Below are 27821 nucleotides of genomic sequence, written 5' to 3' on the forward strand. Positions count from 1 at the left end.
AAACAAGTCTTGCCCTGTATCTGCCCCAAAGTTCATTCTCAAGATTAATTACATATTTGTTAAGCTCTGTTTCAGCTCATATTGTGTGAAAGAAGTGCTTGTTTCAAGAGTTGACCCAAGCTAACAACTACAAAGCATTACATATTGTACAAATGAGTGATTTTTAGTTTTATTATCCCTCTCGTGATATACTATGTAATACGATGCTAAAAAAAATCCTTGCACTTGCATTTAAAAGCTCTAATCCATTTTTCAATCAGTGGACCCTATTTTTTTACCTTTATATAACTTTTTATGTCTTTATAATCTTGCAAAGTAAATTACTTTTCATTGTTTTAATGAAAACCTACAATGAAGCTATATGCCCTTTTTTTCATTATCACCAAAGTAACATATTTTTCAAATAAAGAAAAGCAGAAAATATTTTACGACATGAACTTAAATCTGCAAATTACTTTTGGGATCTTCAAAGTCAAGGACAGTCTCCTCTGAAGGAATCATTTTTTAAGAAAAAAAAAATCACTTCTATACAGCAGATGACTTTGGGATGGGTAGGGCGGGGTGCGCAAGTTTTTGGTAAGACTCACAAAGCAAACACCATGAATATCACACTCCGCTGCATGGCCATGGCATTCACAGGGTTGACAGATTCCTCCAAAGAGTATTCCATCCACACGGTAGTAGCCAGAGAGGCAGGTCTGCAAAAGGAGCACAGGCGACCTACACCGCTGAAGACAACACTGTCCACGCTGCAAATCATCTTCCCAATATGTTAGAAACATACACCACTCAGTATTTTATTTTCCTTTTTCTTATTTTCCCCAAACATCTTTAGCAAGGCATCATTCCCGTGCCTTTATAAAATGCACCCATTTAAAGAGTAATATTCGGCCCTGGCCGGTTGGCTCAGTGGTAGAGCATCGATTGGCCTGGCGTGCAGAAGTCCCAGGTTTGATTCCCGGCCAGGGCACGCAGGAGAAGCGCCCATCTGCTTCTCCACCCCACCCCCCTCCTTCCTCTCTGTCTCTCTCTTCTCCTCCCGCAGCCGAGGCTCCATTGGAGCAAAGATGGCCCGGGCGCTGGGGATGGCTCCTTGGCCTCTGCCCCAGGCGCTAGAGTGGCTCTGGTTGCAACAGAGCGACACTCCGGAGGGGCAGAGCATCGCTCCCTGGTGGGCATGCCGGGTGGATCCCGGTCGGGCGCATGCGGGAGTCTGTCTGACTGTCTCTCCCCGTTTCCAGCTTCAGAAAAATAAAATAAAATAAAATAAAATAAAAATAAAATAAAATAAAAAATAAAGAGTAATATTCAAAGACCTCTCAGTAAAGTCACCAAGTTGCATAACTATCACTGTGTTCCAGTTCCTTACTTCTTTTGAAAGGTAGAAGCATGGGCACAGCACCCTGACAGTATTCCACTGCAACAGTCTTAGAAATCGTGTAACAACACACAGCAGTTTAACCGTGCTTCGATCAAGAGGATTTTTTTCTCTCAACTTTATATTTTTCTTTTGCTTAAAAGTCATTAAATGTTGCGGATACAGTGTTCAAATGCAGCTTTGAGTCAAACTGTATCAGCTTAACTGAGCAAACATTACAGGTGTGCTTTTTGGGGTCTGAGTGTTAGGCAACATGGCATTTAAGGATGCCACTCGCTGCCTATGAGGAGCAGAGAACCACTGCAGACACAGAAATCCATTCAGTCCTTGGGACAACCCTGGGAGATGACTTCTATTTTATAGATCCAGTATCTGGATTATGGGGCGGTTAGATAATGTGCCTATGGTGCCTGCGCACTGACTCAAAGCCAGGTGTGCATACCTGCAGGTCCTGTGTCCACAGCTTGCCCAGGACTATAGCATACAGGAAGCATGTTTAGAGTGTAGACTGGGGAATGATTAATTTGGAGGCCAGCACATGCTCACGGGGGCATGGTAGAAAGCGGTAGGGATTTGTTTTATAAGAACTCTTGAGGAACATTTTCATTTGTCAGGCAATATATAAATGCATTCATTCACACGGACCTTCGGAAAGTTCTTTAACATTCATGCAGCCAGGCTCCCCTGGTCTGCCCATGGGCATTGAGCAGATAGCTAGCTGCCTGGAGTTGTGTGATGGCTAGAGTGCTACCTAAAATTCTATTCTTGATTCTTTAAGTTAGCTTCTGAATGAGTTTCATTAAATAAAGAGTTCTTCTACTTAACAAAAGCACTTGAAAATGTGTATTGGGCTCCTTGTTCTTACTGGGTTCATCACCCCATGCACATCAGCAAATTTCCCTCCAAAGTCCACAGACTGGTTTTCTGCAGCAGCTGTTCACTGCTGCCTCCTCCTGGTGTAACTGGTTTCGCTTTCTACTTCCATAATTCTATCTATCTGCGGGCTCCTGGTTCTCCTATTCCCATATGCCACCTACTATGAGGTAGCATTAGAGTTGTTTTCCTTTTAGCATTATGCATGCAGGAACTGGACATAAAAACATATTTTCTGGGCTTAAAAGTAAATGAGGTTTATCTAAAAGTTCATTGGTTAAAAAATAAAAGCCCTGAAAAATATTTAAAATAGAAATATTAAGTTAAATATTTATACCATGAAGCACTAGACAAATTTTACTAACTTTAAAGTTTGTAATTAATAGAGATTTATAAAAGCAATTAAGGGTTAAATGTCCCCGCTTTGTAAAATACAATTGCCAAGAAATCACAATCAATGATAAATGTTCATAATCATAGTCCACCATGAATAGGAGATGCAGGATCATGTGGTACTTAACAGACAGATAAAGTTCAAATCCTGATTTTACCATTTCCTTAGCTGTGTGACCTTGGTCAAGTTACTTAGTCTCTCTGTGCTTCCATTTCTTAATCCGCAGAACAGAAAGTATAGGAAGTGCCTACCTGATACTGCTGTTGTCAGGATGAAATGAGGTAACATATAGAAAGAGCTCAGAATAGTGTCCTTAGCAGAAGAATTAGATTTCTTTATACAACATGGCTTACAATATTCCTATAGCCTCCAAAAGTCAAAAGTTTACAAACACTGGGTTTCTAAAGTTAAAATTCAAATGTGCATCATTACATCACCTTCAACGTAGGGCTTTTGGGTTTTTTTCCACTTTAATGGAGAGAAAATGGAAGAAAACAGGACAGGAGGAGTGTTACCTCACAGGAAATCCCCGCATAGCCCTGGGGACATTCGCAGTGTTCCACCTCAGTGGCCAGGGCCAGGTCTATGACGTTAGGGCTAGCTGTGTCCAGAGAGACAGAATCTAACCTGCATATAAATACGGGTTGTTATATGATTTACTTGCAAACGACATCAAACATAAAGACAGATTCTTAAAAAAGAAAAATTCAAACAAAATGGTGATGTAATTTTTTTGTTAGGTAATTGGAGATATTTATAATATACTTTCTGGAGCTGTCATTATTCCCTGGAATGTCTTCAACATCTGGTACAAGGACATGTTGCTACCTAAGACAGCTGAAGGAAAGGTCTATGTCACCTGTTCCGAGCTGAAGCATCCATTCGATTGTCTCATCTCTAATACGAGAAATTGTCCTTAAATGTGTAATTCTACATTTTTCTTAGCTGCATCTAATGCTTCTGCTTAGCAGTGCATTGCCAGAAAGTTATCTTACAGTAATAAAATAACTAAGAATAGACATATTAGCTTAAAACAGACTGTGTAAAATCTAAGACTATTAACACCAGGGGGTAAAACTGATACAGTGTGGTCCTGACAACTGTTAACTCCTCAGGCATTTCTCAGAAACCCCTCGAAAGTTTCTGATTCTCTCAAGTCTATCTCCTAGTAGATACTTTTGTCATGGGCAACTATTCTTACACCTTCAATAAAATTATAGTAATAAAAAATAACTTTAACAAAGCTAATTCTATTAGCTGTGTCCTTAAAATAATCGAGTAAAATATATTAAACTTGGCCCTGGCTGAGCCTCAATGGTAGAGCGACGGCCTGGCGTGCAGGAGTCTTGGGTTCGATTCCTGGTCAGGGCACACAGGAGAAGTGCCCATCTGTTTCTCTACCCCTCCCCCTCTCCTTCCTCTCTGTCTCTATCTTCCCCTCCCGCAGCCAAGGCTCCATTGGAGCAAAGTTGGCCCAGGCGCTGAGGATGGCTCCATGGCCTCTGCCTCAGGCACTAGAATGGCCCTGGTTGCAACAAAGCAATGCCCCAGATGGGTAGAGCATCGCCCCCTGGTGGGCATGCCGGGTGGATCCCGGTTGGGTGCATGCGGGAGTCTGACTGCCTCCCAGTTTCCAACTTCAGAAAAAATACAAAAAAAATTAAAAAAAATATATATATATATATATTAAGCTTAAAATATATACAGGTATTGATCGACTTATAACCTATGCAACTTACGACCATTCGACTTTATGACCACAATAGCTAGCCATGACTGCTCCGCGTCTGGCAGCGCATGCGTTGCCCAGCTGGGCGTAGGACAGTGCTGGCCAATAAAACGTTTTGTACATGTTTATATAGTTTGATATGTTTTGCAATTGGGAAAATATTTCCTATGCTATTTTTTACACCTGTATTTTGTATTTTTGTATGCACCTATATTTTGTAATTTTGTATGTTTTGCAAATATTAAACCAGTTGTACTGGTAATGCAGTGTTTTACTTAAACCTGACGCATGTAAAAATAAGAAACAAAATGGTGTAGAGATGATACAAATGGCATAAAATGAACAAAGAAAATTATGATATATAACGATAATGAAAGAAAATTATGATAAAATATGACTTAAAGATTTTTATAACATCATTTCACAGTACTGTACATATAGCCTACTCAACTTACAACCAAATCGTGTTACAACTGGTCTGTCGGAACCAATCGCAGTCGTAAGTTGAGCACTAGCTATAATAAGAAATAAAGATAAGAGTAAAGTACGCTCACCATAAGCTTCCTCTTCCTTTCAGTACATACCTGTAAAGAGCCATTTTTGCAGAATTGTAGTTTGCTCTGATCAAGAGATGTGTCACATTGGCAAGGACAGTCATCAGCTGATCTCGATCAATCTCCCTTTTGTTATTAAAGTCTTGGAAGTTCTCAGGCACAAGTCTAACCACGTTAAAGTACTCTTCATAGGGCTGCAATGACAGGCCCTCAGCCTGGGTGCTTATAGTGAGTCCATTTCCCTAACATTAAAAAAAAAAGAGGAAATAAAGTTGTCATCAATTCCATGATCAAAGAAAATAAAGCAAATTTTGTATTCAGCAACATGGCTTTCCATTTGCGTGTAAGTTCTTGTATAATGGGGTGGGGGTTCTATAATTCTGGTCCAGAACCATCAGAGGTGTTTCTCTGTATTACTCTCAGAAGGATTTGAATAATAAGTCTAAAAACTGTATCCTTGGCTGAGATGTCAGAAAAGAACCAAAATCATGCATTTGCCCCCAGTTTTCCTCAAAGCAGCTCTAATCTGACACCCCTAATCTTTAGCTGAAAAACAAAAGCAGAAAAAGTAAATAAATATACCTCCAGCATTTTATAAAATTGCTGTTAAATTTTCTGCTAAAAACTAAAAATTACTATTAGCAAAATACGTGTTTAGTTCATAGTTTCTAATTGCTGCCGGTTGGGGGTGGGGGATGGGGTGTTAGAGGTGACTGGGGGGTGCGCGGACACAGCAGCAAGAACCTGAAGTGGCTTCTGCCACTAAGGGGTTCCTGCTGGGGGAGGCCCAACCAGGTCTTCTTGTGATGGGCAAGAGGAGGGGTGAGGACTGAGGGCAAAAATGGCAACCCAACTCCTGTGCCCACCTCAGGCTCTGCTGCCCGATCAGTCACGTGGGGAGCCGGTGTGGCAGGAGGAAAGGGAGACTTGAAGAACTGAAAAGGTCGTTCCAACATCGGAACAAAATATTAGCGAACAAAACCTTTATAATGTGACAAGACAGTAAGCTGTGAGTGGGGATCAAAGGAAGAGTGACAGGTGCTGTCTCCGAGGCAATTCTGGAAATGGGCCCAAAGACAGAATTGTCACAGGCAGCCTCTTGTATCTGAAGGAGGCAAATTGCTGCTAATGGCCACGTGGCCAGGAGCTCTTTACTAGGGCCTCATTTAGCTGCTTTCTGTCATAAAACCATCACCCCATTGAGCTCTTCAGCTTTGCAGCAAAGCACTGTAAAAGCAATTACCTTGATGATAATATCAGCATGAGACATGAGGTCACTGTCCACCGTCTCCACTGGAATATCATAAGACACTGTGTACTTCAGGAAGCCACCAAAGGCGGTCAGCTGCAATGTGAAGCAAGAGTGAACTCCAGGGGGACATGATCATGGCCTCACAGAGAGAGGAAGTGGCTGTTAGGAGCCACCTGGAAGCAAGTAGCTTGGAGCTGTCCACGTGGCGTGACGTGTAAGGAAGTTCACATCAAAGGCACTGAATAGAACTAGTATTATACAAATACTTTCTCTGATCGATATGACCAAAACCCAGGACATTGCTTAAGGCATGGGACAGAAATGCACTCCTTCTTAGAGGCCCCAGACATATTACTATCAATGTCCGCTAATCATCTCATAGACATTTATTTCACTTCAACACTCTAGGGCAGGGGTCCCCAAACTACGGCCCCATGGGCCGCATGTGACCACCTGAGGCCATTTATCCAGCCCCCTCCGCACTTCCGGAAGAGGCACCTCTTTCATTGGTGGTCAGTGAGAGGAGCATAGTTCCCATTGAAATACAGGTCAGTTTGTTGATTTAAATTTACTTGTTCTTTATTTTAAATATTGTATTTGTTTCTGTTTTGTTTCTTTTACTTTAAAATAAGATATGTGCAGTGTGCATAGAGATTTGTTCATAGTTCTTTTATAGTCTGGCCCTCCAACTGTCTGAGGGACAGTGAACTGGCCCCTGTGTAAAAAGTTTGGGGACCCCTGCTCTAGGGGGTGAGGCATTTGATCCATAATCTCAAAGTTTTTATTTCATTGCCCAGTTTGTAGGAAAATAATAAGAAACCTATTTGATCAGTTAAAGACAGAACTAAAAGGTTTTCTTCCTGATCAGATACCTTTTCATGTAAAACAGATACTTTATTTTTACCAGGGATGTTACGACAATGTAATGTTCAGAATCCAATCTTTACACCAGAAAATTGGAGAGGAAGCCTCAAGAGACAAAAACCAACCCTCCCCCCCCAAAAAAAAAAACACCCCACAAGAAAACAGAAAACTATTGACCTTTGGTGATATGGACATATGATAAACAGAAAACATCTTCTATGATAATAATTGATGAGAAAAATGATCACATTCAGAAATAAACACTACTTATTAACATATATAAAACCATCCATAAAATTAAAATAGAATCATAAAATTAACTAGAAATTTCCCAAGCTACAAGACCTGCATTCCTATGAAAGCATCCCACTACATTAAAACAAACCAGCCTCCCAGGAAAGGTGAGCCGAGGCTACAGTTCCTGAGACAGGTCCTGCTGAAATATTTTCAGAGGGAGAGGGATCAGAATTTTGGAGAGCAGTGCTACAATTGGGGGATGGGACTAAGTCACTGAAGAGAAAGGTTACATCGTATTAACCCACTTTCCTCTTCCGTAGAATCACCCTTGAGCATTTTCTTAAAATGGAAAAGATTCTATCTGCTCTTCAATGTGAACTTTATGTGAGCAACAGTCACCATGGTAATAAAACCAGGGGGGGCAGTGCAACAGGCCCTAGGTGCCACCCTTCCAAATGTCAGACCAAGATAAGCACACGACGAACCAAGCCAACAGGAATGTGGCTGACACTTCACGAAGGCCCCGGTGGCCCAGGAACCCAGAGGGAAGCAGAAGCTCTGTTTCAGGAGAGAGGACAAGACTTCCTACAGCAGGCTGCCTCTGACAGGGCCAAGAAGAACAAAGCCCCTATTTTCACGATGTCATGAAAAGTCAAACAAGGGTAAAAAAAATCACCATGTGAGACGGGTATAGGTAAAGACTGTATAATTTTCTGTCACTCAGGTGACCAATAAGACTACTTAAAATGCCAAAAAAAAGTTCTGTCTTAATGTGCTCTGAGATCTCTGTTCAAGCCCCCTTCTCCGGAAGTACCTTATTTCCAAGGTAGGTCCCTGGGGCTGACCAGTAGTACTGGGAGGTCAGCTGCTGCATGACCGCCGTGTGGTTGATGCTGACCTGATGACGTCCCCCCAGCGCGTCCTGCTGAGACGGGATCTTCTCTGGACTGATCAGGTCGGTGACCAGCCACCCAGACATATCTTTCACCTTAAAAAAAAATGATCCAAGAATTTTAGAAATTGAAGTAGATGTCACCTTAGATTTCACCCAGGCTAGAACTAATATGTTCACAATGAAGAGACAGACCCAGGAAGTTTAGCGCGGGCAGCAGTTAACACAGGGTGCTCACTGGATTTCAGGGCCTGTGACCCCTGCACTTGTCAAAGAACCAGAAAACCTGAGAAGGAGCCATAGGGCCCCCAAATCCAGGTCCAATAAACAAAGAGGTGAGCAAAGTTGTGAAGATCACAGATATATTTTTAGAAGAAAAAAAAATAGCAAAGAACTTAATACATGTACTGAATAAAATGTCTTTTGCTACTATGACTTCTCCTTCCTGTTGCCCTCTGCTTTTTAGCCAAATGCTAAAAAGTGTATAAAAATAGCCTCCACATCTCATCCTCCCAATGTGTCACCTACATAGAGACGACCAGAGATCACACCCTGGAACTCACTTCCATTCTCAAGTATTGCTCGGAATCTCCCCCGCCCAGGCCGCCCCACTCACCAGCTGCATGGTGGGTAAGCAGGCAGGGAAAGGAGACTCGCACCCCCGCCCGCTCCTGATACTGAACACAGGTTTCCTGAGAGGGGGCATGGTGGGGCGTGGAGGGAGGCTGGGGAGGGGAGGTGGGTACCATGGGTAAGAACTGCACCCTGCAGCTCCTCCCCAACCTCCAGCTAGTACACTCTGTGCCCTGCTGGTCACCACTTGGTACCACCCCCCCTTGAACTCATCCCTCTAGAACTCTTCATTCCCCAAACAACTTGGGATCCCTGCCTGTCCTCATAATCCCTGTGTCACCTGCTGCTGTTCCTGCTCTCTCTAGCATTTTTGAGCTAGAAAATTCTTTTTTTTTTTTTTTAAAGAGACAGAGAGAGAGTCAGAGAGAGGGATAGACAGGGACAGACAGACAGGAATGGAGAGAGATGAGAAGCATCAATAATTAGTTTTTTGTTGTACATTGCGACACCTTAGTTGTTTATTGACTGCTTTCTCATATGTGCCTTGACCACTGGCCTTCAGCAGACCGAGTAACCCCTTGCTCGAGCCAGTGACCTTGGGTCCAAGCTGGTGAGCTTTGCTCAAACCAGATGAGCCTGCGCTCAAGCTGGTGACCTCAAGGTCTCGAACCTGGGTCCTCGGCATCCCAGTCTGACGCTCCATCCACTGTGCCACCATCTGGTCAGGTTGAGCTAGAAAATTCTATATGTCCTAGTGTGCTTTCTGACCTGAGGCCAGTGCAGGGCCGCTGGGGTGAGATCTGACCCTGCAACTGGATGTGTCTCCCCACAGAATAAATTTAAACACAATGCATTCTACAATACCATCATACCCTATCACAGGGGTCGGGAACCTATGGCTCGCGAGCCAGATGTGGCTCTTTTGATGGCTGCATCTGGCTCGCAGACAAATCTTTAATTAAAAAAAAATAATGTTAAAAATATAAAACATTCTCATGTATTATAATCCATTCATTTCCTACTGCTCACGTTCATGGTTGTGGGTGGCTGGAGCCAATCACAGCTGTCCTCTGGGACAACACCAAATTTTTATTGGATAATGCATAATGTACACGGGTTGTTGTATGGCTTTCACGGAATTACATTTTAAAATATGTGGCGTTCATGGCTCTCTCAGTCAAAATGGTTCCTGACCCCTGCCCTATTAGGTTAAAAATTTTCCCTAATAGGAAAATGTAGGTGGGGACACGCACATGACCTGGAAAGAAACTTCAGCAACATTTTAGTCCTGGGCAGCCTTTGATTCGTGCCGGCAGTCATTCCAAATGAATGAGAGCAGCACCGCAGGGGAAATCAGCCTTGTGGCTTCACACAACATCTAGAGAGCTCGTTTGATGGGTGCACTTATAAGTCCTGGCTCCTGGGAGGTACCGCACCTGACTGATGGGCCAGGAAAGACTGTCGCAGACATCGGAAACGCCAAAGCAGAAACACTCAGAGCAGCCCTGGGGGTTTCTTTCCTTCAAGTTATAAAATCCTGGCTTGCAGCTATCACAGTTCTTCCCCTCAGTATTTTTCTGCAAGTTAAGAGTAAAAGATTAGTTTTCAAAACCAGCAGGCAGAGAGAAGAAAAATCACATTAACATGATATTAAAAAGAAAGGTGTTTGGCGATTCAGAAAAACATGTAAATAAAAAGATGTTCAGAGTAAATGTGAAGCCTTATGATGTCAACACTTCCAGAAGAGCTATTTTGAAATATTTATACTTATCATATGATTTTGTAATCAAGAATGAGACTAAGCACCTCAGAGCTGGGTTGTTATATTTAAGGGGCGTTTTTGTATTGTTTTGTTTTAAATCTTCCATCTTTCTGAGCTTTCAAACATTTTTTTTGTATTTTTCTAAAGTGAGAAGTGGGAAGGCAGAAAGATGCCTGCATGCGCCCAACTGGGTTCTACCCGGCAAGCCCACTAGGGGGTGATGCTCTGCCCATCTGGGGCATTGTTCTGCTGCAACTGGAGCCATTCTAGCACCTGAGGTGGAGGCCATGGAGCCATCCTCAGCACCCGGGCCAACTTTGCTCCAGTGGAGCCTTGGCTGCAGGACGGGAAGAAAGAGACAGCGAGAAAGAAGAGGGGGGAGGGGTGGAGAAGCAGATGGGCACTTCTCCTGTGTGCCCTGGCTGGGAATCGAATCTGGGACTTCCACATGCCAGGCCGATGCTCTACCACTGAGCCAACCAGCCAGGGTCTCATACATTTTAAAATCTGAAGAGGGCTATATAATTGTTTGTTTTATTTATAAATGCTCAAGATTATTTTTTGGTCCTATGTCACATATGCCTAAGACTCTTCTTACATGAAAATAAGCACATAAAATATAATTGGAAGTCCTTAGAATTACTAGGAAAACCATTATTAATATCAGACAGCCAAATAAAATGCCTCCCCTGCTATCTGCCTTGAATCAGTATTTTTAGAAATGTAGTCTTTTCCTAGAGAAATGTTCTTCTCCAAACAAAGCTGAAAAATAATGTCATGTAAGAGGTAAAAGCCAAGGCCTAGAAGATGCAGTATTTGATTTCACCCAGGAACTAACAAAAGTACCTCTGGAATATATGGTGATTTCCTGGAAGACACCAAAAAAGAAAACCAGGTTCCCATCTAAATCCAAGGACAGACACTGTGGCCAACTCACTGTGATATAATGTCATGCTTCTCAGGAAGGTCTGAAGGAAGTGGGAAGTTCTGCTTAAACCTTGCTGTTTTGCTCAGGAGCTGATCATCTGAGCTGATGGAATGTTTCCTTTTTTTTTAGGAAACCAAAGGAAACTCAGGGAGAGCTTTCGCCTGCACAAGTACCTTACAGAGACAAGGCTCTGAGCACGGGTCCTCATTCATGCTGCCGGCGGGGCTGCAGCTGCAGCGGATGCAGGTTGGATAGCCCCTGTAGCCAAACTGGCAGCGATCGCATTTGGCTCCTGCATAACCTTCTTTACATGGACATTGACCTGGCCATTTTCCTGGGAGAAAAAGAATGGCAATGACCCAACGGGAAGGTAAAAGATGTTTCAAGTTAGGCTTTTTTTGGCCAGAGTCTCTGTTGTACTCAGCTCTGCATTATTGCTTGAAAGAAGCCATAGATATATAAACAGATGGGCACTGCTCTCGTCCAATAAAAGTTAATTTATAAAAACATGTGGTGTCAGTTATACTGCAAGGAGCATAGTTTGTCAACCCCTGGCTTACAGAGAGAAAACAGATAGGAGCACAGAGGCTGGTGAGAATGAAAATGGTGTAGCAGTTTGGGAAACCGTTGGGGGTGTTTTAAAATGCTAAGCATATAGCCTGACCAGGCAGTGGCACAGTGAATAGAGTGTCGGACTGGGATGCCAAGGACCCAGGTTCGAGACCCTGAGGTCGCCAGCTTGAGCGCGGGCTTATCTGGTTTGAGCAAAAGATCACCAGCTTGGACCCAAGGTCACTGGCTCGAGCAAGGGGCTACTTGGTCTGCTGAAGGCCCACGGTCAGGGTACATATGAGAAAGCAATCAATGAACAACTAAGGTGTCGCAATGCGCAACGAAAAACTAATGATTGATGCTTCTCATCTCTCCGTTCCTGTCTGTCTGTCCCTCTCTATCCCTCTCTCTGACTCTCTTTCTGTATCTGTAAAAAAAAAAAAAAAGAAAGAAAGAAATAAAATGCTAAGTATATAGTTACCATATGATCCAGCAATTCCACTCCTAAGTATTTACCCAAGAAAAATGGAACCATACATCCATCAAAGCACTGAATGTGAATGTTTGAAGCAGCATTATTCGTAACAGCCCAAAAGTCTAAACAACCCATATATTCATCAACTGATTGATACATAAAATACGACATATATGTACAATCATTCAGCAATAAAAAGGATCGAAGGACTGATTCATTCTACAACATGGATGAATCTTGAAAACATTATGCTAAGTGAAAGAAGCCAGTCACAAAAAAACCCACAGAGTATACGGTTCTATTGATATGAAATGTTCAGAACAAGCATATCTAGAGAGAAAGTGGATCAGTAGCTGTCTAGGGCTGGGAGGAAGGGTGGAGGGGAACGGGGAGTGACTGCCAGCAGGGAAGGGGTTTCTTTATGGGGTGATAAAAATACTACAATATTAGACTGTGGCGATGGCTGCTACCATGAATGTGCCCCTCCCCCCAAATTGTACACGTTAAATAGATCTTCTCTACCCTATGGCAGTGAACTATATCACAATACAATGTTCTGGGATTTTCAGTGGGTTGTTTGTTTTGTAAGCACAGAGGCACACGGTAGGGGGCAGTGGGCACTATCTTTGCTTTCCCTGCTGGCTCTGAAACTTTCCGGCTGAGTGACCTCAGCCAAATTTCTTAACTGCTCTGAGATCATTTCCTTGCCTGTAAGTGTGTTAAATGAATTTTATCTGCTCTGATTGAAAGTTAAAACGATGGGTATCTTTTTAAATGAACGCAATCAAGGGTAATTGTCATTGTCATGATCATCATCCTCTCATTAACAGCGGAAGTTAAGAATCAATTCAAATGTGTTCTTTTCCCTCCACACTGACGGTGGGCCTCCTGTTGGCACTCCCTTCCCCACTGGTCAATATCCACCTTAACTGCCAGTGACTGAGAATTTGATGGGGTTGCAGAAGTCTTTGAACAGATGAAACCTAATCAGGATACTTAGGCATCTGCAAATCCATTGGCCAAGGTTTAAAACAAAAAGAACACTGACATTTACAAAGTTAACTGGAGGATCTGCTTGCTTTGAGATGAGATGCAGGCAAAGCCCTGTGTCTTGTAAGAGCTAATTACAGTGGCTGCTAGGTACTGTGTTCCACATATGACTTTAAATAAGCCTTATTTGTTTTCATTAAATGCTAATGAACCTCACAAATGTCATTTTGTCAGTCACCCCAGCATTGCTGTCTCCATACTCTTTTGCTTCAATCATGCATGGTTCCTAATTCTGCTGTATGCCTATGGCCCTGATATTACATTATATATGCATGTGTTTGTTTAGTTTGCCTGTGAGCAGTAATCTTTTTTTTTTTTTTAATTTTTCTGAAGCTGGAAACGGGGAGAGACAGTCAGACAGACTCCCGCATGCGCCCGACCGGGATCCACCCGGCACGCCCACCAGGGGGCGACGCTCTGCCCACCAGGGGGCGATGCTCTGCCCCTCCGGGGCTTCGCTCTGCCGCGACCAGAGCCACTCCAGCGCCTGGTGTAGAGGCCAAGGAACCATCCCCAGCGCCTGGGCCATCTTTGCTCCAATGGAGCCTCGGCTGCAGGAGGGGAAGAGAGAGACAGAGAGGAAGGAGAGGGGGAGGGGTGGAGAAGCAGATGGGTGCTTCTCCTGTGTGCCCTGGCCGGGAATCGAACCCAGGACTTCTGCACGCCAGGCCGACGCTCTACCGCTGAGCCAACCGGCCAGGGCCATGAGCAGTAAGTAATCTTGATCATCTTGTTCAAGTACTTGTGCCCAGCTCCTAGAAAACTGACTGACACATAGTAGGTACTTCATACATATTTGATGAACCAAAGGATCAATAGCAAATCATATCACCAAATCACCACACAATGGTAGTAGTTATAATAGGTACAAAAGTTTCACCAAAAAGTAAAACAGAAAGAAAAGAAAGAAATCCATTATAAGCATGACTCACCTTTGTGTAAGTTAGAATGGAGATCATCCTTAATACAGACAGAACTGAGGGACCCCACAGGGTCACAGTCACAGGGATGGCAAGGGTTGTCCTCATATGGAGACACCTGAAAGGCAGGGGTGGCCCTGGGTTATTTTACTAGAAATAATAGCAATAATATCAACAATAATAGTAATAACAAAGTAACGACTTTTTATCCAGGATGTGACTATTACAATGATTAGTGCACCCAGGAGGTGTAGGTCTCAGGAAGATAAGGTGAACTCAAGCCAGAAAGCGCCAAACACCTTTTTAAAGGTGATAGCAGCTAGTTTCATTAGCAAAGTGTCATCCTTACCCATTGTCTCTACTGTCCCTCCCCACTCTGCTATGTCTTAGAGCCATATATAAACATCACATATATATACCTGTCACCTAGGACCAGACCACTGTAGGGATTCGTGTGACAACTGCATATCAAGTCAATTGAGGGTTGAGTGAGCACTTCCCTAGGGGTGAGACACAGCTGCTTTATTTAGTGGCTGACTCTGCACTGACATTATTACAAAACTCTGAGATGACAGAGCCAAGGGGCCCTGAATTCAAGTTACATAACAATGAGTGAATATCCTAATCTTAGGAAAAGCACAGGACAGATAAAGTAGGAAATCAATATCTGAAAAACACTACTAGCATAACAAGAATATAACTGAAATATTACAAAAGGAAATGAGTCTCTGATACTGAAGTAGACACTTGGTGAAGCGTCTTTTCCACTTTGGAAAGACCAGGAAGCTCAGCTGCGGCAAGAAACACTCTTACTTTGTGTGGTCTATAATATCCATCGATACAGGTCTCACAGTTGATTCCCATGGTGTTTTGTAAGCAATTTATGCAGACCCCTCCTCCTTTGTACTGTCCAGCAGTATTCAAACTTTTCTTCTGATTTGCAATACTTTCATTGTAGTAACAGTCTTTTGCTTTATTGTGGCAATTACATTCTAGAAGAACATTTTAACATTAACACCTCAATTAATATATATATATTTGTCTTATATTAAAAACAACCCTTCCCTCCCTAGATAAGTTTCTATGACTATAAATTAGTTTAAAAATATAGAATAAACAATTTTAATAGGATATGGGCAATCTTCACGAGGGCAGTTGGAAATAGCTATCAGAACTGTAAATGTGCATTGTCATTCGAACCATCAAACTATCTCCTGGGATTACGTCTTGCAGAAGTCCTTGCACACTTCTCCATGGCCTATACAGAGTTAATCATTGTACCATTGCTTATGTTAACAAAAGACTGGTAATAATCAAAATACTCATGAATAGGGAGCTGTTTTAATTACATTACATTCATATAATGGGATTCAGTGCTGCTGTTTTTAAACATGGTATTTCATATCACTAATATAGAAAGATTTTCTGTAAAAATGTATTATTAAAAAATAGTATAAAAGCAATGCATAGACTGACATGTATAATATGTCAGGTTCTGTGTATAAAGTGTGTGAGAAGTAGGAATATAAAAATATACCTTTTATTGCATACAAATTTCAGAAAGAACATACCAGGAAATAATAAAAACTGGAAAGGGTTGAGATAGAAAGGAAGTAATGCTTTTACTATAAACTTTTATATATTGTTAGATGTTGGGATCTTGTGATTATATTGCCTATTTAAAAATAAAATCTAAATTAATAAAGGATACATTAATCTATGAGAGAGAAATATTAGACAAAATATCAAATTCATAAACATAAATTTAGGTCTCAATAGTTTAAATTTTATTAAAGCAATCTGTAGTTTGGGAAGTTTTTATTAATTGCAAATAGTATTAAGTCACCAAAAACTTGAGCATACTAAAAGGAAAAACCTCCACATTCCTCCAATTCTCAGAGGATTTACCTTCACATATGTTTCCAGAAGAAATGGTCCCGGGTCTCCAAGGCTTCTGATGGTACCCAGGACAACACCTACTGCAGCTCTCTCCACAGGTGTTATGTTCACATTGACACTGGAGTTTCTAGACAGCAGGCATACGAAATTTCATCTGAAAACTTACCTGTATGTTTTCCTTAATTTTATTTTAAAAGAAATCTCTGACAGTCAAATATATATAGCAAGACTTTACAATTGAGGATATATGGCTATCCCAAAGAAAACTAGAATTTAATTTTAAAAGCAAAATATACACATGACCTGGTTACAAACAGGAAGTAAGAATAAATAAAGTAAAACTAAAATGTGGATGAACACAGTTTTGGGATGACGTCATTGTAATGATGGCGTGAGAGATACTCCTGATCTCTCCTCTTGAAATGTCAACAAATTGTACAGCTATAATGCAGCGAAGGAACCCCAGCTGGGCTCTCAGGTGTACCTGAAAGAGCTAAGCACCAATGGAATAAAAGTGAGATGGGTTGAAAAGGTGGGTGAAAGATAAAATGCATTCGCAGACCAGAGAGAAGCCTGGAATAACTGAGTTTTTTTTCTCAGTCAGGACTATAGGGAGGAAGGAAGCTCGGGTTGTCTGGGTATTGTCTGCTGGAGATATGGAGAGGGAAACTAGGAGTGACTGGGCCTCCTTCTGCTGGGAGGAGCAGTGAGACAGAGGGGCAGAGGGGGAGATACTAAAACAAAGTGGTGGCAGAACAAGGAGTCATAGCCAGCATTCTCATGGTCTGCCCATGGCCCACACTCGGTGCAGAGTCAGAGGAAACCAACACGTGGCACCTCAGCTTTACAGATCCCTCCTCCCTAACCTCGAAGGTATGAAAAATAGCAGAGACAGACTCTACAACTACCCAGAGCCACTCTCTGGGTAGAGAACAGAGGTAACTCCGCATCTGGTCTCTTGGTCTGTTGAGACATGGGGAGGAGCACCCAAAGGCCTGAGATTGCCATTGCTAAACCATTAAAGCCATAAAGCCCTCACAACACACTTCACCCACCAACGTGACTGCAGCTACACCTACATCATTGCAACAGCAACATCTCAGTGGAGGTCAACCCAGGAACTTCACAGAGCTAAAACTTGTAATACAGTCACACCTACCGGAAGAAAATAGTAACCCTTCAAAACTGATTTTTTTTTTCTCTTTTGGATTTCATTTTCTTTAATTTTTATATTTTTATTTGGTTTTCTTGTGGGTGTTGTTTGTTTTTGATGTTTTGTTTTTGCTCTTTTTCTTTGGTTTTTCTTTTTTATTTGTCATTATTTTTAATATTTTTATACTTTTATTTTTCATTATTTTAGTTGTTTTTTGTTAGAGTTATTAACAATATTACTCTCAAATGCCATCAAAGAAGAAGAAATAAAATACCATAGCTACACAAGACAGAGATGTAGTTCAGAAAGAAAACAAAAAATCTTCAGAAAATATCTCAATTGCATTAAAACCTTAGAGTTAAATGATAGAGAATTCAAAAATGAAGTTCTGAAAATACTCAATGAAATGTAAGAGAACACCAATAAGCAACTTAATGAGCTCAGAAAACAAAAAGAATACCTCATCAAGGAGATTGAAACTTTAAAAACAGAGATGAAGAACTCAAAACGTGAATTGAAAACTGAGGTAGCAAGTTTAGCTAATAGAACAGGCCAGACAGAGAACGGATCAGTGATATCAAAGACAGGCAATTAGAGATGCTACAGAGAAAAGAGGAGAGAGACTCATGAATTAAAAAACTTGAGAGAGCTCTACAAGAATTGTCTGACTCATCAGAAAGAGCAATATAAGAATAGTAGGTATATCAGAAGAAGAAGAGAGAGATAAGGGAATGGAGAGCTTATTCAAACAAATAATTATGAGAACTTCCCAAGCCTATGGAAAGAGTTAGATCCACAAATACAAGAAGTAAAGAGGACACCAAATTACCTCAACCAAAACAGACCCACCCCAAGGCACATTGTAATAAAATTGTCAAAAATCAATGACAAAGAAAGAATCCTCAAGCCATCTAGGGAAAAGAAGAACATAAAAAGGAAGGCTCATTAGGTTATCATCAGACTTCTCAGCAGAAACTCTACAAGCTAGAAGAGAGTGGACCCAAGTATTCAAAGTCCTGAAAGAGAGGAATTACCAGCCAAGAATATTATATCCATCAAAGTTATCCTTAAACTATGAAAAAGAAATAAAAACTTGCAGATATACAGAAGCTGAGGGAATTTATCACCAGACAACTCCCACTAAAAGAAATATTTAAAGGAGTTATTCGACCAGATACAAAGAATAAAACAAATCAAAATTGCAAGTAAAAGCTCCAACAAGGTCACATTAAAAACAAGGATAATATGTGACAACAATAACATAAAATAGGAGACAATAAAGATTTTCAATAGTAAAGAAGGATGAAGTGCAGAAACAATCACAAGACAAAGAACTCTTGTACATATGCCAGGTTTTCTTTTAATAACTTAATGATAACCACCCCCCAAAAAGCCACTAATAAAATGCACAATTCAAAAATAACAGGGAAAGGAGTATGAAATATCACCAAACAAGAACAACGGACAGAAACACAAAAGAGAAGAATGAAACAAGACATAGAGCTACCAGAAAACAAAACATAAAATGACTGTCGGAAATCCTCAAGTGTCAATAACTACCCTAAATGTGAATGGACTGAACTCACCAATAAAGAGGCAGAGAGTAGCAGACTGGATCAAAAGGCAAAACCCAACCATATGCTGCCTTCAAGAAACACATCTAAGCTGCAAAGACAAAAGTAGATTCAAAGTAAAAGGTTGAAAAACTATTCTTCAAGCAAATAATACCCAAAGAAAAGCAGGTGTAGCCATACTCATATCTGACAATGCTGATTTCAAGACAACAAAGGTAACCAGAGACAAAGATTGACATTTCATAATGATATAGGGGACATTGTATCAAAAAGACATAACACTTCTAGCCTGACCTGTGGTGGCGCAGAGGATAAAGCATTGACCTGGAAATGCTGAGGTCACCGGTTCGAAACCCTAGGCTTGCCTGGTCAAGGCACATATGGGAGTTGATACTTCCAGCTCCTCCCCCCTTCTCTCTCTCTCTGTCTCTCCCTCTCCTCTCTAAAATGAATAAAAATAAAATAAAAAAGGACATTAAAAAAGACATAACACTTCTTAATATATATGCACCGAACCAGGGAGAACCAAAATGTTTAAGACATCTACTGACTAATCTAAAAATAGAAGCAGACAAAAACACAATTATACTTGGAGATCTCAATACACCATTGATGAGTTTAGATAGACCATCCAAACTAAAAATCAATAAAATATCGGCCTTAAAGGAGACACTAGACCAAATAGACATAATAGACATTTACAGGGCATTTCATCCCAGACCATCAGATTATACATTCCTTTCCAGTATGCATGGAACATTCTTAAGGACAGACGGTATGTTGTGCCACAAATCTAACATCAACAAATTCATGAATATTGAAATTAAACCGAGCATACTTTCTGACCATAAGGCTTTGAAATTAGAATTCAGCTGTAAAAAGGAAGTAAAAAACTCATAAAAATGTGAAAATTGAAGAACATACTGCTAAAAAATATGAATGAATCAAAGAAGAAATAAAAGCAGAGATCAAAAGATATATACAGACAAATGAAAATGACAACAAAACATATCAAAATTTCTAGGATGCAGTGAAAGCAATATAAGAAAGAAGTTTATATCATTACAGGCTTATATCAAGAAACAGGAGAAATCTCAAGTAAACAAGCTTACATCATATCTTAAAGAACTAGAAAAAGAAGAACAGTCATTGGCCAGTCCCGGGTTTGATTCCCAGTCAGGGCACACAGGAGAAGTGACCATCTGCTTCTCTACTGTTCCCCCTTCTCTCTCTTATTCTCTATCTCTCTTCCCCTCCTGCAGCCATGGCTTTGTTTCAGCAAGTAGGTCCCAGGTGCTGAGGATGGCTTTGTAGCCTCACCTCAGGTGCTAAAATAGCTCATTGCCAAGCAATGGAGCAGCAGCCCTAGGGATAGCATTGCCCTTAGGGGGCTGGTTGGGTGGATCCAGGTTGGGGCGCATGCAGGATTCTGTCTCTGCCTCCCTGCCTCTCACTTAATGAAGAAGAAGAAGAAGAAGAAGAAGAAGAAGAAGAAGAAGAAGAAGAAGAAGGGGAAGAAGAAGAGGAGGAAGAAGGAGGAGGAGAAAAAGAAGAAAAAGAAGAAGAACAAAGGCAACCCATAGTCAGCAGAAGAAAATAAATAGTAAAAATTAGAGCAGAACTAATTAAATAGAGAACAAAAAAAAAAAACTATAGAAAAAAACTATAGAATAAATTAATACAACAAAGAGCTGGATCTTTGAAAAGATCAATAAAATTGACAAACCTCTGGCTAGACTCACTAAGGAAAAAAAGAAATGACTCATATAAACAAAACCAAAAATGAAAGAGGAAAAATTACCACAGACATCATATATATACAAAGGATCATAGTAGAATACTATGAAAGATTTTATGCCACCAAATTCAACAACCTAGAAGAAATGGATAAATTCCTAGAACTACACAATCTTCCTAGACTGAGTCACAAAGAAGTGTAAAACCTAAACAGACCCATAAGCAGGGAGGAAATAGAAACAACTATCAACGCCTTCCCCAAAAATAAAATTCCAGGACCAGATGGCTACACTAGTGAATTCTACCAAACATTCAAAGAAGATTGGTACCTATCCTTTTCAAAGTCTTCCAAAAAATAGAAGAAGAAATACTCCCTCAACACATTTTATGAGGCCAACATAACCTTGATACCAAAACCTGGCAAGGATGATACAAAAAAAAACAAAAACAAAAACAAACTACAGGCAAAAATCTCTAATGAAGACAGAAGCAAAAATCCAGAACAAAATACTAGCAAATCTAATACAATAACACATTATAAAAATAATATATCATGATCAAGTGAGATTCATTTCCGGAGTAGAAGGATGGTTCAACATACATGAATCAAACAACATAATACACTACATCAACAAAACAAAGAACAAAAATCATATGATTCTATCAATAGATGCAGAAAAGGCATTCAATATGGTACATCATCCTTCAGGTTTAAAACACTCAACAAAATGAGTATAGAAGGAAAGTACCTCAACATAATAAAGGCCATATATGATAAACCATCAGGTAATATCGTACTAAATGGTGAGAAAATGAAGGCTTTTCCTCTAAAATCAGGAACAAGACAAGGCTGTACACTCTCTCCACTCTTATTCAACATATTTATGGAAGTTTTGGCCAGAGCAATCAGGCAAGAGGAAGAAATAAAAGGCAACCATATCAGAAAAGAACAAGTAAAGAGATCACTTTTTGTTAATGACACGATCCTGTATACAGAATATCCCAAAGACTCCACCAAAAAACCAATACAGTAAAGTGGCAGGATACAAAATCAATATGTAAAAGTCTATTGTTTTCTCATACAACAATAATGAAACTTCAAAAATTGAATGCAAAAAAAAAAATTACAATTCATTTTACAATTGCAACAAAAAAATTAAATACATAGGAATAAACTTAACAAAGGATGTGAAGGACCTATATACTGAAAACTATAAAGCATTGTTGAAAGAAATTGGAAAAAACCCCACAATGAAATGGAAAAATATTCCATGTCCCTGGATAGGAAGAATCAACATAGTTAAAATGGCCATTTTACCCAAAGCAACACACAAGTTTAACATAATCCCCATCAAAATTCCAATGTCATTAAAAAAAATAGAACAAAAAATCACCCAGTTTGTATGGAACCATAAAAAAATCCAAATAGCCAAAGCAATCTGGACGAAAAGGAATGAAGCCAGAGGTATCACACTACCTGACTTCAAATTATATATACTACAGAGTCGGGATAAATAAGACAGCATGGTATTGGCAGAAAAACAGACACTCAGACCAATGGAACAGAACCAAGAGCCCAGAAATAAAGCCACACATACATGGACAAATAATCTTTGACGAAGGAGCCAAAAACACACAATGGAGAAAAGCAAGTCTCTTTAATAAATGGTGCTGGGAAAATTGCAAAGTCACATGCAAAAGAATAAAACTTGGCTATAGTTTGTCCCCCTGCACAAACATTAATTCAAAATGGATCAAAAACATAAAAATAAGATCTGAAACAATAACTTACATAGAAGAAAACATAGGTACTAAGCTGATGAACCTTGGCTGTAGAGAACAATTTATGAATTTAACCCCAAAGGCAGTGGAAGTAATGGCAAAAATAAATGAATGGAACTATATCAAACTAAAAAGTTTCTGCACAGCAAAAGAAACTGACAACAAAACAAATAAGCAGCCAATTAAATCAGAGGTGATATTTGCAAACAACAGCTCTGATAAGGGGTTCATATCCAAAATAAATAAAGAACTCATAAAGCTCAGCAACAAACAAGCAAAAAATCCAATTAAAAATAGGGAGAAGATCTGAACACACTTCTCACAAGAGGACAAACAAATGAACAACAGGTATATGAAAAGATGCTCATCTTCACTAGCTATTAGAGAAATACAAATCAAAACTACAATGAGATACCCCCTCACACCTGTTAGATTAGCTATTATCAACAAGACAGGTAATTAGAAGTGTTGGGAAGCTGTGGAGAAAAAGAAAGCCTCATTCACTGCTGGTGAGAATGCATATTAGTACAACTATTATGGAAGAAAGTATGGTGGTTCCTCAAAAAATTAAAAATAGAACTACCATATGACTCAGCAATCCCTCTACTGGGCATCTACTTTCCAAACTCGAAAACACTGGTAAGTAAAGACACATGCTCCCCCCATGTTCATCACAGCATTATGCACAGTGGCCAAGACATGGAAACAACCAAAGTGCCCTTCAATAGAGGATTGGATAAAGAAGAGATGGTACATATATACTATGGAATACTACTCAGCCATAAGAAATGATGACCTACTGCTATTTATGACAACATGGATGGACCCTCAGAACATTATACCGAGTGAAATAAGTAAATCAGAAAAAGCTAACTATATTATTTCACACATAGGTGGGATGTAAAACTGAGACTCATGGACACAGAGAAAAGTGACGTGATTACGAAGAGGTAAAGAATGTGAGGAAAGGTTGAGGGGAAAGGAGTAAAGGACAGATACACAGTAGCAGAAAATGATTTGAGTTTCAGTGATGGGTATACAATATAATCAACAGTTAAATGCTGTAGAAAAATCTACCCGAAACCTATGTACTCTTATTGATCAATGTCACCATGTTAAATTTAGTCTAAATAAAACTTAATAAAATAAAATATGGCTTAGCTAACAAAAGCTTTTCAAAAAGAAGAGATTGACCTTAAAGGTTTGACAGCTCCTATTAATAACTTTTTGAGATTCACCTACATAGTTTTGGAAGCAATAAGAGAATAATGAATCTATTTAAGAGTTAAATTAATACAAAGATTACAAAAAAATAAGAGGTAATTTCATGTAAGTTGTTTATGGTAAGAAGAAAGAATGTCATCTTATTCACTGAATACTGTGCTAACACAGATCAATTTTATCTTGACTTAAATAACACCAAAATGGAAGTGGGAGAAAATGGGAAGCAGTGTATCTGTCTTTAAAAAAATGTCAACATAATTTATAGCTGCACATGTTTTGCACTTACCTGTCTTACAGGGAGAAGAGCTTCAAAATTCAAAAGGTCACTGAATTATACACTTTAAAAACGGTCAATTTTATGTTATATATATTTTACCACAAAAGAAATCATTAATAAGCATTTAATTAGAAATATATTCTCCAAAGAATGCAAAATAAAATTGTTGAAAAAACTGGAAGTTTATGGTAACCTAACAAAAAAAATGAAACCAATTAAATTATTGGAAAATCTTTTTTGTAGCATGAATTTATACATTTTAACATTTGTTTTGAATGGAAAAAAAAAGCACAATGCAAATATTACCGCTACAACTTCTATTTTAATGTTTTAGCAAAATGTGAAATACCAGGACTCACCTTTGTCATTTCATCCCATGGGCAGCTACTGGCATGGCCGTGACAAATACACATTCCTCCAACAGAAATGTCTTTTATTGAATAGTAATACTAGGGAAAAAGAGAGTTACAAACAATAAAAGCTGTTTAATTTCAGTGAAAAGAAAATGCTGACACTCCACTAAATATCCCAGTTGTTACTCATAATCTAAAAAAGTAATTAGATATATATATTTAAAAATATATCATGAGCAAAGAATTCTTGTGTTCTTTAAAATATATGGAAAACGTCCAAGTAGCTCATCGAGAGAAACCAAAGAAGTCTAAAAGAATTTTTCAACTTGGCTGTATCTTTAACCAATGCAGTCACTTCAAAATCCATGGTACTGAAAACCCTAAAAAGTATTGCTAGATCAAATACAGTACTATATAAAAAATATAGTAACTCATGACTAAGTAGAACTTATCCCAGGAATGCAGTTAATCTGACACACAAAAATCAATGCGTCAATCACCACATTAACAGAATAAAGGAGATAAAGCATATGATTATTTTATTAGACTGGTAAAAAGCATTTTACAGAATTCAAATCAATTCATTAAAAAAAAAAAACTTCAGCAAAGCAGAAAGTGAAGAAAAATTCTTCAGCCTAATACAGGGCATTTATGGAAAACCTGGAGCTAACAGTAAAAGTTTAAGTGCTTTCTTCTTAAGTTCTGCTCATACCATTTCTATTCAGCATTCTGTGGGAGATGCCAAACAGTTCAATAATTCAAGAAAAAATAAACAAAAGGCATACAGAGTGCACTGTAAGACTAAACTGTCATTATCTGTAGATGACACTACTGTGTACACAGTCCATCCCAAAACTAGTAGAAATTATATGTGAATTTGGTGAAGGCTCAATATACAAAATCAATAAACAAAAATGAATTGCATTTCTATACACTAACAATGAACAAATGGAAAATGACCTTAAAAAGCAAACTATTAGCACTAACATTGAAAAACATAAAATTCTTAAGAGTCAATTGAACTTATGATGTGCAAATAAACAAATAATAAAACAATTCCTGCCTTGACTAGGTGGCTCTGAGGATAGAGTGTCATCCCTGCACACTGAGGTCATGGGCTCAATCCCGGTCAGGTTACATCTGAGAAGCAACCAATGAGTTCACAACCAAGTGGAACAATGAGTTAATGCTTCTCTCTCTCTCTCTCTCTCTCTCTCTCTCTCTCTCTCTCTCTCAAGAGAAGAAAATGTTTTTCTTTTAAATGCCAAGAGGAATTAAAGAAGACCTAAGAAAGTAAAGAGATATAGCATGTTCATGGACTTAATGATCCATTATTACAAATGTCTTAGAAAATCCTTCCTCAATTGATCTATAGAATCAATGGAGTCTCAAGTAAAAATCTTAGCAGGCTTTTCTTTTTTTTAAGCAAAAATTAACAAAATGATTCTGAAATTTATAAGAAAACATAATGAACTTGAAATAGATCTTGAAAAAGAACTCAGTTCAAGACTTACTATAAAGCTTGTTATTGGCATAAGTATAAACAAATAGATCAATCAAATAGTACACAGTTTAGAAATAGACCTACAATAAGATCAAATCATTTTCAACAGGGTACCAAAACAATGAAATGGGGGAAATGAATGTATTTTCCACAGGTCCTGCTGAAACTATTGTATATGCATAAAAACTTTGACTCTTAACTCACATCAAATATAAAAATTAATTTGAAATGATAATAGATGTAAAAGCTAAAACTATAAAGCTTCTAGAAGAAAGCATGAGATAATATCATTGCAAACTTGGGATAAGCAAATATTTTTTCAGAGAAGACATACGTATAGGAAGAAAAAAAATGATAAATTTGACTTCTTCAAAATTAAACTTCTACTCTTCAAAAATCATAGTTAGAAAAGTGAAGCCCTGGCCAGTCAGCTTAGCAGTAGAGTGTCGGCCCGGTGTATGGATGTCCTGGGTTCCATTCCAGGTCAGGGAACACAAGAGAAGTGACCATCTGCTTCCCCACCACTACCTCTCTCACTTCTCTCTCTCTCTCTCTCTCTCTCTCTCTCTCTTCTCCTCCCCTCCTGCAGCCATGGCTCTATTGGAGCGAGTTGGCCCCAGATGCTGAGGATGGCTCCATGGCTTCCACCTTAGGTGATAAAAAAAATGGCTCCAGTTGCAACGGCACAAGGGCCGCAGATGGGCATAGCATCACCCCCTAGTGGGCTTGCCGGCTGGATCCTGGTCCTAGAACATGCGGGAGTCTGTCTCTCACTCCCTTCCTCTCACTGAATAAAAAGAAGAAGAAGAAGAAGAAGAAAGAAGAAGAAGAAGAAGAAGAAGAAGAAGAAAAAGAAGAAGAAGAAGAAGAAGAAGAAGAAGAAAAATGTATAGGCAAGCTCAAATAAAGAAAAAATATTTGCAAGAGTCATATCTGACAAAAGATTTGTACACAAAATATATAAAGATCTTTCATTATTCAATAATAAGGAAACAGATAACCCAACTCAAATATAAACAACCCTGGCCAGTTAGCTTGGCTGGAGCATCGTCCTGACACACCAAGGTTGTGAGTTCCATCCTTGGTCAGGGCATATGTAAGAATCAACCAATGAACGCATAAATAAGTGGATATTTATATTTCTCTCTTTCTGTCTCTCTCTCTCTACCTCACTCTCTAAAAATCAATAGACCAAAAAAAATTTAAATAAATAAAAATAAAATAAATACACAGAAAAATGTGATCAGACATCAATAAACACATGCTCAACATTAGTTCTCAGGGAAAGACAAATTATCACAGGGAGATGCCACTATCTGCATGCTAGAATGGTTGACAGGAAAGTGACAGAAAATCCAAATATGTGAAAGTGTGCAGTGCAGCCAGAATTCACACATTGCTGGTCTGTCAAATAGTGCAACTACTTTTGATAACACTTAGCAAATTCCTAAAAATTAAACATACAGATACCTTTATAATTCAGTCATTCTACCCTTAGTTTCTGAAGTCAAAGAGATTTAAAAAATGTCCACATAAGCCTTGTACATGTAACGATACACTTAAAATCTGTAAGTTTTCTTAAATGTGAATTATATCTCAAACTTAAAATTTTTCAGCCTTGGCCAGCTTGCTCAGTGGTCAAGCATCAGCCTGGCATGTGGAAGTCCCATGTTCGATTCCCAGTCAGGTCACACAAGAGAAGCACCCATCTGCTTTTCTACCCTTCCTGCTTTCTTCCTTTCTCTCTCTTCCCCTCCCACACCCCTGGCTTGATTGGCTCAAGCGTGTTGGCCCCACATGCTGACGATGGCTCCACGGCCTCCACCTCAGATGCTAAAAAATAGCTCCAGTTGTAATGGAGCAACGGCCCCAGATGGGCAGAGCA

General features: G+C 39.5%; 1 protein-coding gene across 1 annotated transcript in view; it reads right to left on the reverse strand.

The window, feature by feature from the left end:
- The window catches only part of LAMA1 (laminin subunit alpha 1), a 222495-nt gene that overhangs the window by 101033 nt on the left and 93641 nt on the right, over positions 1-27821 (reverse strand). The window contains exons 6-16 of the mRNA XM_066247114.1: positions 24439-24528; positions 16342-16459; positions 15247-15425; positions 14446-14551; positions 11610-11770; positions 10183-10323; positions 8096-8269; positions 6172-6273; positions 4959-5170; positions 3161-3272; positions 588-698 (exon numbers count right to left, since the gene is read on the reverse strand). Coding sequence (XP_066103211.1) covers positions 588-698; positions 3161-3272; positions 4959-5170; positions 6172-6273; positions 8096-8269; positions 10183-10323; positions 11610-11770; positions 14446-14551; positions 15247-15425; positions 16342-16459; positions 24439-24528 — 1506 coding nt within the window. The remainder of the gene's footprint in view (positions 1-587; positions 699-3160; positions 3273-4958; positions 5171-6171; positions 6274-8095; positions 8270-10182; positions 10324-11609; positions 11771-14445; positions 14552-15246; positions 15426-16341; positions 16460-24438; positions 24529-27821) is intronic.

Source organism: Saccopteryx bilineata, chromosome 11, assembly GCF_036850765.1.
Source record: "Saccopteryx bilineata isolate mSacBil1 chromosome 11, mSacBil1_pri_phased_curated, whole genome shotgun sequence".
Classification (NCBI taxonomy): domain Eukaryota; kingdom Metazoa; phylum Chordata; class Mammalia; order Chiroptera; family Emballonuridae; genus Saccopteryx; species Saccopteryx bilineata.